This window comes from Nicotiana tabacum, chromosome 17 (assembly GCF_000715075.1).
Source record: "Nicotiana tabacum cultivar K326 chromosome 17, ASM71507v2, whole genome shotgun sequence".
Taxonomy (NCBI): domain Eukaryota; kingdom Viridiplantae; phylum Streptophyta; class Magnoliopsida; order Solanales; family Solanaceae; genus Nicotiana; species Nicotiana tabacum.
This window is the reverse complement of record NC_134096.1, coordinates 14,745,226-14,755,875: the sequence shown is the minus strand read 5'-3', so window position 1 is coordinate 14,755,875 and position 10,650 is coordinate 14,745,226. Positions and strand designations below refer to the sequence as shown.

The window sequence follows — 10,650 nt, the reverse complement described above, 5'->3', positions numbered from 1 at the left end:
TGTAATAAAATCTTGAGGAAATATGGATCCAAATTCAAATTGTTTTATTTTCTGGTAAAAAGGAAGAAAAAAAAAAGACAATCAAAGTCAGATATCTATAACAACATTCATATATAATAATCATTCACTATAAAAGTCAACTTTTCCCGGAACGAACTTTTATATTATGTTATAATATATGTTCTCTATAACAATATTTCACTATAACAGTTAAAAAACATCGGAATAAACGAAACTGTTATAAAAAGATTTAATTACAAGGTTGTTTTCCTATAGCAAATCTCTTAAACACGTAACAAATTTCTCCCAAGTCAAATACAATCACGCACGCTGCCTCCTATAAAACCAAACTGATTTTAGTTTTAATGTCCGTGCCCAGCTTTCACACCTCCTATATTCCATCAGGTATATGAAAGAAAAATATCTGTTTTCTATTTTCAACATATATCTTTGAAAATCTGTACGTGCGTGTCTACCTCCTGAGTTCATACCATTCAATGCGGACCGACATTTTATTTTCATTTGCTTTGAATTTTCAATGATACTATATATCAATGATTTAAACAGTTCTTCAGTTTTTGCTGAAAATCAACGGAATCTTTTGCAAACACTCTTTCAAGTTTTTTAACCAAACGCCAAAAAAAGACAAGAATATAATGTCTGCTTAACCACCTACAGATACAGGGAATTCATATACTACTACGTAGCAAAATAATAGGCGAACACCAAAGTATATAAAGAACTCTGGCATAAAGGGTGTCTATATTCTGCAATGCAAAAAAAGATGATAATTAACCTAAACACGGAACAAAGGCATATCTTTGCTTAGGGAGAGAATTGAGGAATAACACGGAATACAGCTCAAACTACAATCCGAAGTTTTAGTCTGCATAATTCTGATGGTAACAATTAACAGATCCCCATGTGATGATAGTACCTTTACTGGAAACTAATATCGATACTGAGGTTGACGAGGGTACTCGTAAAGAGAGTTTGCTGCAGATGAAGGGTACTCAGGAAGCACACTTCTAGTACTGTACTCTGTAGATATACCACCATGACGGTATACTGATCGTAAACCCACAGGAGGGGGGTTATACTCGGGCTCTGAGTGCACCGAGTTCACAGGATCACGGTATGATACACGCTCACGGTATGACACGTAGGGATCATTGATCCCAATATCATCCCGGAGTCTAGTTTCCAAACTCAGTGGCTGATGATATTCACGACGCTCTGGGAATCCATCCTGTCTGTAATAATCACGTGGTTCTACTACTGCCTGTCTTCTGTAAACATCAGGATTTCCTAGCACTGTGTCACGTGGCTCTACTACTGCCTGTCTTCTGTAAACATCAGGATTGCCTAGCACTGTGTCCCGCCTATAAGCATCAGGAAGTTCCACCAATCGGCTCTGCCTATAAGTATCATCATGCTGTATCACTGTGTCCCGTCTATAAGGATCTGTTCTCAAAGTCCTACTATATGCATAAGATTGAACAGGAGCAGGTGGTGGTAAAGGTTGAAGCGGGGCTAATGGCACCAATGGAGATGTAACTAAATCCCTTTCATGAAAATGAGGACGTTCAACCCGCTCACGGTACCCACGTTCTTCAACCCGCTCACGGTACCCACGTTCTTCAACCCGCTCAGGTCGTCGAGCACGTTCAGCCCGTCTTCTGCCATCCCGACCCCGCCTCTTAACTCTGTCTCGCTTGGATATCGCAGGGTTCTCAAATCCAAGCCGCGTGTCTTTGGACCTGGAACCTTTGCTCGCAGCAGTGAAAAGCTTACACAGGTCCTTCACCTAGCAAATAGCAACAAATATGCAAACAAATTGTAGGTGCCGAGACTCGCAAGAAAACTGAAGACTGACAACAGTTACAAATAACGCTTAACCTGAGATACCCATTAAGCACAAACAAGATGGATCAAGTACCTGTTCAGAGGACAATAGGCAATCAAACTTTGACCTTGTGAAATAGTTCTTCTTAATCGCTTGCCTGAACGTCTCCTCTGCTAGTGGCAAGCAATCCTCAAGAACAGAAAAGCGAACCTGAAATCAATTTCCAATAAAAATTAACACAAAATGTTCAAGTAAAAAAAAAATTCCCACTTATCACACTAAGAAAAGCACCAGTAGAATTCTAGTATCTATATTCATCGACGAATTCATCGAACAAACATATACACATACATAATTCCTCCAAGGGAAGTAAGTTTATACATTTACAAACTCATGTTGCACGGCCTCCCAAACCCCAGGGCCACCAGCCACAAACAGACCTCTGGCAGACAAGCACACAGGAACGTGATGGAACTCCTCACACATAAAGATAGGCACTCAAGGTAAAATATTGTTCAAGGAAAACTCTCATAGAGCAATCCTTGCCAGAACCGGCATAGGAAAGACTAGGAGTCACAGTAATTATCCTATCGTTTGCCCATTAATGAAAGAATTATGCAGCAAGCTTTAATTCAATGAAAGCTAAAATAACTTCACACGTCTCTTTTTTAGGCACTCCGACTGTGATGAGATTTAAAATCTAAAATAATTGTTTTCTACCTATGTCTCTACCTGGCCAACCCTCCTCACATTCATCTGATGAATTGCTCAACATCGATTTGACGATAAGACAGAAGATTTGCCTTCTTTATTGAGGCGAGAATAAAGAAAATGGAAGATCTGCCTTATGTTAATCACTACTAACTTATTTTGGTATGTATTAGGGTTCCCAAGAAAGAAAAACCATCTTCAGTGTAGAATTCACCATAACATTGGCATATAAGTCTCATTTGAAATCTTCCAAAACACTCAGAAACACATAAAATAAAACCATGTAATGGTGAGTAAATGTTCAATTTGGTACAATTTATAACTTTTGCATCCACTAGAGAGTTAAGACTGTGATCTACAAGCAATAGACCTTAAGCTCAAAGACCTTAAATGTGCCTAGGTAATCAAGATCCAATGCACAAATTAGTATTTTAGATCCCTAACAAGGAAAAGACAACAAAAAGCTCAGTAATACCTCATCTGCATTTGGTTTACAAGGAATTAAAAAACTGATAAGGAATTGTAGACAATACCAACACATATCAAACATAAATCAATAGCAGGATCACCTATCCAAAAAAAAAAAAGCAATATTCTTATTTAGAATGTTCCATGAGAAAAATAGCAAGTTGTAACTTCCCCATAACCAAGACCCAGGAAATAAGACGTCCATACTATCCTTGTGGTAAAATATAGACAATCAGACGAAATCCTCTAATACCAATTCTGATGGAAACATTAAATTTGAAGCAACCAACCACTCATGGAAAACGTGAAGAGAAGTGATCTATATGTAACTTCGCAACATTTCGAAGCGTACGAACAAGTGGTAGGTGTATACATGCTAGAGCATCAGATTACTGATGTAGATACTTAACGATTATTACAAGGCATCGCACAACACTGATCCCATTGTCAGCACTTATAGAGGTAACATTTTTTTTAAAAATCAGTATCACAGTGCTGTCATTTTCTATGATTGGCAGAAGGAAACAGGAAAAAGGAAGGGAGCAAAATCCTGACCTCACAGACACAAATATATACAAGGGAAATCAATACAATATTGTCAAACCAACCATGCCTCAAAGGTTTCTTCGCACCAAACATGCCATTACCTTGTGGATCAAATTAGGAAAACATTATGCAATCCATCTAAAAGGCGGAATTTTTATATCTAGTGTTTGGAGCATGAGGCGTAGTAGCCGTTGTTGCAATGTTTGGAGCATGAAATTAAGGCTACAATTGGAGAAGTAAATAATTTATGATAGGAATACCTTTGACATACATCAAATCATATACAACAAAAAATGCAATAAATTTTACCTACATTTGGACCTATCTTCAGGGTTTAAGTGCCTCTCAAGCAAGCTTAAGACATCACTGCTTAATAAGGCTTTTGTACATGAAGATGGATAAAATTGACTTAAAATACCTAACGTCACTAATCAAGCCCCTCCAACAAGAACATGTGTTTGAAGTTAAAAATATTGTGTTATATTGGGAGTGACAGAGAAAAAGTTTTAATTCTACTCCTGAATTGTCTTTTGTATTCTATAATTGTACATGAAGCTGCCTTTTTGAGTTTTGATACTTCACTAATAAACTTACAATCTGTATATATCAAAAGAATAGATTATAAAATTAGAACCCAGAGATATATCTATCAAAGGAATAGAAGGATGGAACTCTATTTGGGGTCATCAGACTAAACCACAAGTACTTGATAACTGCTTTGGTTGTTATATGCGCCAACACACAATTGAACATAAAGAGCAATACCTGACTTGAAAATTAGATACTGCATCCCCCTGCTTTATCTTTTCTGCCTTTCTGTTATACCAACATGCGTGTACATACACATAAAGATGGAACCACCTGAATTTAATTGCCTACTGGTTTTGTCTCCTAAGGTTAGGTACTACTACTAAGGTATAAATTATAGGCACTAGAACCAAACTAACTCTTGCCCACTTCCTCAAAGGAATAAAGGGTTTTTTCTTGATGAACTTATTTATTGTTTTCTAGGGTTTGTTTGCCTGCACTAGAACCAAACTAACTCTTGCCCACTTCCTCAAAGGAATAAAGGGTTTTTTCTTGATGAACTTATTTATTGTTTTCTAGGGTTTGTTTGCCTCAAACAAACGTATTATACTCCGAACAAGGAGAAAATGACGAGACTAAATCATTTTTCACAAGTAAGGCAGTAACCCTATTCTTTTTTTGAGAAAGGGTAACAAACCAGTAACCTTATTCTAATATGAGTAGTTTCATCACAACCATTTTCACCATTTAATACTCGTAACCATCACTAAAACAATTCTGACATGCTCAAGCGCTCACCGATTACCAGATATCAAGTACTTTTACACCCATTGAACGACACTAATGACCATGACATTGTCTAAATTATACCACATCCTAAATGGACAAATTCGACTTGATTCTCAAATGGAAAAACTACAGACTTTTAAACCGATCAAATTCAACTTCTCACCTATCCTTTCTTGGCTATGCCCATTATGACATACGCTTTACCTCTAAGGAACACTATTGACAAAACAATTTCAAATATAAGGAGTAAAAGTTGTAATGCTCCGGGCATTGTATTCTCCAATTTATTTTGGATAATACAAAATCTATAAAGAATTTTACCTGCTACCAACAATCTTACAGGAATATCCATCTTCTATTTATTTTTCTTTTCTTTGGATGGGGGCTGACTTGTTTCCCATTCATATCTCCAAATTAAATGAGGAAAAACTTTACCTGGATGTTTCATTCAGCAGCCAATTCAATGGATTTAATTATTCTTAGGACATTTAAAAGCAATTTGAATGACGTAATGAATGTGCTCCCAAATACAAAGTCAATCATTTAAACCATAACAGGAAAACTGAATAGCACCTAATAATGGAAACTCCTTACCCTCAAAGGACAAGAAAGTATTTTTTTTTTCATTTTTTTAATGGGTAACTTCCTAATTTCTAAAGATCTTCTCTGATATTTTTTCTTTTTTCCTGGTTGTCTACAGTCTACACACCTCAGTAGAGCGAAATATCAAGTTACAACTTACAAGAATTTACTAGTATAAATGATGGTCACCTGAAAGATTGTTCTCGAAATCAGCCACGTCCATAATCAGTGATCAGCACACATGTACGCCCAGAACTATACTTTGCAAGTGCGGTGGTCTTGGTCCTATATTATACAAGGCAAGTGGGTCGGTCCTAGACAGGCTAAAATTTTAGAATGGACAGCCCGGGCACTCCACAACCCCTAACCTTTATAGTGGGTCAATTAGGGGACAGTCAGGCAGCGGGCTATTTGTTTTCGTCTTTCTTCTATTTTTTCTATTCCCTACTTTTTCTTTCGATTTTCTACTTTAAGTCTTTACGTATAGAATTTAGCTTTAAATATAGCTTATATTACTATCTTCTTTAGTGTGGTCTTAAAACGTGTCATTATGTCTAAGCATAATATAGAAAGCTTAAAATCAAAGCATTTTCAAATACCAAAAATCTGAAGGAGCAAATGAAAAAATAAAATAATGTATAATAATGCAACAAAAATAAATAAACATTAGAAAAATTATATGGATTAAAAGATGTGTAACTATAATTAAGGAAAACTATGTCAATCAGGTTTTAATACCATTATAAATCTTTGCTCTAGATATAAAGGTGCAACGTAACTTTTCAACTAGTCTTCAATAGTAGTTATCAATAAACAAAAAGGTTTAAACTAGTAATTAAAGAAAAAGTAGTTTGACTCCCCAAATAGTAGCAATATCATATGAAGTTTCAAAGGAGTTGTATACAACTTTTTTAGCTAAAATTATTATTTATTAATATCCGGTTAAAGAAAAATCCAATACGAATAACATGCACGCCTTAACGTCATGGTGCCTCCACTAATACGTCACTTAAGTAAGGCAAAGTACACGACTTGAGCTTCCCAAATGCCAACGCTACAAGCCAAGTGTGCCCTAACCAAGCCCCTTTGCAACACAATATATATGACAAAACAATACCGATCACATTGAAAACCCATTTTAAATTCATAATTCAAATGAAAAGCAGCAACTTTGTTTTGGATAATTGTGGTGTCTGAACAAGCTTGCGCGTACATCAACTAATTCCATGAAGTACTACTACATCCCACTAGCACAGGTACCAAATAACTCTGTCCACTAAGGCTTGGACAGATGGGAAAAAATCACCTAATTTCTTCCCTTTGTTGGGATTTAAACCTAAAACCTCATGGTTCTCAATCCAATTCCTTAACCACTAGACCATGCCAAATGAAAAGCCACAATTTTAAGCTTCTAATTTAGATCTCTTATACTAAGTTTCTAGTTCACATTCCTCGACGCTAACACACTCCTTCATAGGTTACCTAGCAATTGATACATCTTTGTCAACTCAAACACTCTTTTATAATCGAGAAAATCTCAAGGGCTAATGGCGCGTGATTCTAATCTCGACAGATGATCGGCCCACCCCTCTATTCTTCTCCACTTAAATATCAGGTTTTGTCTGAACTCGGGTTCGAACCTATGATGTGTGCCTAACCCACACATCAAAAGCTACGTTCTTACCACTAGACCAAAGTCCTAGAGTAGGTCTATTTATTGTTTAGTCCTACCCTTTTTACAAGGGAGCTCCTTGACACCTACATTAAAGTGGCCCCTTACAAAAGTGAAGCACCCAACCCTAGTCACACCAATTCAAGCTTAAAACCATGAGCTTTCATACTTCGATAAAAGCCAAATAAAACTTCTCAATCTTTGGTTGACTTTAAAATTTGGCTCTTTGGTTCGGCCTTTTATTTTCTACAAATATAACCTAACAAAGCAAATAACGAATTAATACATAATATCTATATCATATACGCACTCAATACCAATTTATGTGATGCATATTTGTTTCTCATTTGTCTCAAAAAGTATGACATATTTATATATGTAAAAATAGTTTTACTTTAAACTTCTCATTTTACTATTACTGAGATAATTTATAACCACAAAAGTATCTAGGACTTGTTTTAGACCACGAGATTCAAAATTCTTTCTTAAACACCATACCCAGTCAAACATAAAATAATTGGGACGAAGTGAGTAATAATTTTTGAGAAAATATAATATTTATAATAATTTAATTAGATAATTATATATAATATATATATATATATATATAACTACTTGCATTATATATGTTTATATAAATCAATTAAATTCTATTATTACATTATTTTAAAAGAATATGATTATTTGAATTTACACATACAATAAATTAATTATAAAATTATATTAGTTTTTCAGCCCTTTCAAGCCCAAATTGATGGAAAAAACTCGAACCAAACAAAATTTATTTCGATTCTATTTTGTTTCTAGAAACCCAAAAATCAAAAGGCCAAACCAACATTTGGTAAAATTGAACCGTCCCGACGAATGAACACCCTACAAACACCTTACTTAAAACTTCAAGCTTAAATGTGCTTAAACATGCATTTAACAAAACTATATGCTATCCTCTAAATGGTACTTCTCTCTTACGTCCTCAACTAGAAATATTCTTCATAGCCAAAAAAACTACGAAGAGAAGCAATTAAAGGTTAGAAGGCATTGATAGCACAACTAGCTAACCTGAGAAGGAAATTGAGACTTGAAAGCCTTGGGTGCAATGTTATAGCCACCACATTCTGCAGCTTTGTAGATCCCATACATCAACTTCAAATCAACATCGTAAAGGAAAAGCCTCATCCCTTTATAAATTTTTTCCACCGTCCCTTTCTTGCTTGCCGGCAACCCTAGAACCTTATAACGATAACAATCCTTCTTTGTCTCGGAGTTGCACATGAAGATCATACCCATGCCCTTAGCCTTCTTCTTTGAGGACGACTTCTTTTGTGACGACTCGGGCTCGTCTTTGCCTTGAGGGGCCACTCTAGACTTACCTCCGAAGGCAACTTTCTTAGAGCTTTGCTCATCATCATTTGACTCCAATTTTCCCAAGTCCTTCTCAACCTTACCGTTAGAGGCTACTTTCTTCATAACTTGCTTATTTTCACCTTTCTCTTGGGGGCTTCCATTTGCCTTTCTCTTCCTATTATTCCTTCTCTTCATTTTTTTAGCTTTTTGCTTCAAACTTCCTTCTATTTTCTCCTTATTCTTTTCATTTGCATTTGTTTCATCTTCTTGTTTTTGCATGTCATCTTCCTGGTTATCTTTGTCTACACCAGCAGCATCTCCTACTTGCTTATCATCTATGTTCTGTTCACCATCTTCCTGTTCTATGGTATTTTCTTGCTTATTACCTTCATCATTACAAATAGCATCTTCTTCTTCTTCCTTATCAGAACCACATTTTTCATCTCCTCCTCCAAAAACCTCATTTTCTTTATTATCTTCATCTTCCTCCATAGCATGTTCCCCCTCTAAAGTTACAGTTTCAGCTCCGTCATTTTCTTCTTCTTCTTCTACAAGAGTGATCATTGTTTCTTCAGTTACAGCCGTTTCCACTGAAATCTCAACCGAGCCTCCAGTTTCTATGTGGTTTTCCACCTCACTGGAGTCAAGTGTCGTAGCAGCTTCAGAAGCAACTGCAGCATCTTCTTTGGACACTGATCGTTTAGTTGAAGCATTGGCCTTGCCTTTTGCACGCACCATCACGAACCTATGTATCTCCGGATCAAAGGGTGTTAAAAAAACGCAAATGAGAAGCAGCTAGTCACACCCATTTATATTAGTTGAACCTATTGAAGAATTACCCGCTTTCTTTATCCATAAAAAATTCAAATCAGATGCAAAAAAAAAATAAGGAATTTAAACTCTAAAGTTCAGAAAATTTACCCAAAAAAAACCTCCCAAACGGCGAAGTAAAGCAGTTTTAGTTGGACCCTGCCCCTACCCCTAATATATACAAATGAGCAAACAACTGCAAGTTACATCAACATCTACATGTCACTCCGATACTAGTTGGAGTCTGCCTAAAAGAATCATAAAAATGATAATAATAAAAAGAGCACTGCGAGGTCGCCTTAACAAAAGCTCGATTTATCCACAAATACATCTATAAAGTTGCTGAATTACTTTTTTATAAGTCGATTTATGATAAACAATAGTGAGATTCGTACAGCCCTAACTAGATTATAATTGACGCTTAATAGTTGTTGTTGTTGAAGAAAAAAACTGCGAGATCCGAGAAACAAAAGCTCAATTTAGAAAAAGTTGATGAATTTTTTTTCTTTATTATAAATTATAGTGAGATTCATAAACACACTAACTAGCGTCGAATTGAGGCTTAGTAGCTGTTACTGTTGAGGAGGGGAAAGGGTGAAAAGCGTGTAATTCATCAATCTCGTTCTCATCGAACTTATCTTTAAAAAAAATTAAACCAAAAAAACCCTAATATTAAAGATCAAAGACGTAAAATCGGAAAAAAATTGCGGAATTAATTAACTCTAGCGGAAACAGAAGGATAATTCACTCACCTGTAGATTAACGTCGATGGGGCGGAGAAAGCAAATATCCTCTCTCAGCTAGGGTTGAAGTGAAACCCCTTTACGTTTCTGTATTTATGGTGTAAAAATGTAGAGAGGGCAATGATGAATGTGATGATCGAATCTGAGCCGTTGGATTTGTGAGATGAAAATTTGAGAAATCCTTTTTTTTCGATGCAATGCACTTGCAGGCTGCAGCTTTTAAAGGATTTTAATAGTGGAAACGGACAAAACCACACACAAAAAAAAGGAAAAATTTATATTCGATCCTTTTTAAAAAAATGACTGGGGTACTTAGTACTATTTTAAGAATATATTATTTTTTATACTTTGCTCACATTATGAGTCGTAAGTCAAAGGAGGAGAATTGCTATAAGTTGACACTTTGCGTAAAACTTGTCGTACCTGATGAATTATTATAACATAAATTTTATGCAATGTGCTCACCTAGGCACGTATTACACCAATAACCAGGTGTGTTGAAAAATGGTCAAGGGATTCAATCTCGTGTTGGTACAATAGAGTATGCATAAGGTCCCATATCGTGGACAAATGTAGGTAAAAGAAACTAGTCTCACAACATTGCGGTCCAA

General features: G+C 35.8%; 1 protein-coding gene across 1 annotated transcript; it reads right to left on the bottom strand.

Annotated features, from left to right (window-relative positions):
• Positions 1 to 696: 696 nt before the first annotated feature.
• Positions 697 to 10,243, bottom strand: LOC107819880 (uncharacterized). Its single transcript, XM_016646052.2, has 4 exons — positions 10,049 to 10,243; positions 8,202 to 9,231; positions 1,940 to 2,056; positions 697 to 1,807 (listed from the first exon to the last, which is right to left on the bottom strand). The coding sequence occupies exons 2-4, from the start codon at positions 9,222 to 9,224 to the stop codon at positions 950 to 952; spliced, it is 1,998 nt and encodes a 665-aa protein (XP_016501538.2). The 5' UTR covers positions 9,225 to 9,231; positions 10,049 to 10,243; the 3' UTR covers positions 697 to 949.
• Between the last annotated feature and the right edge of the window lie 407 nt (positions 10,244 to 10,650).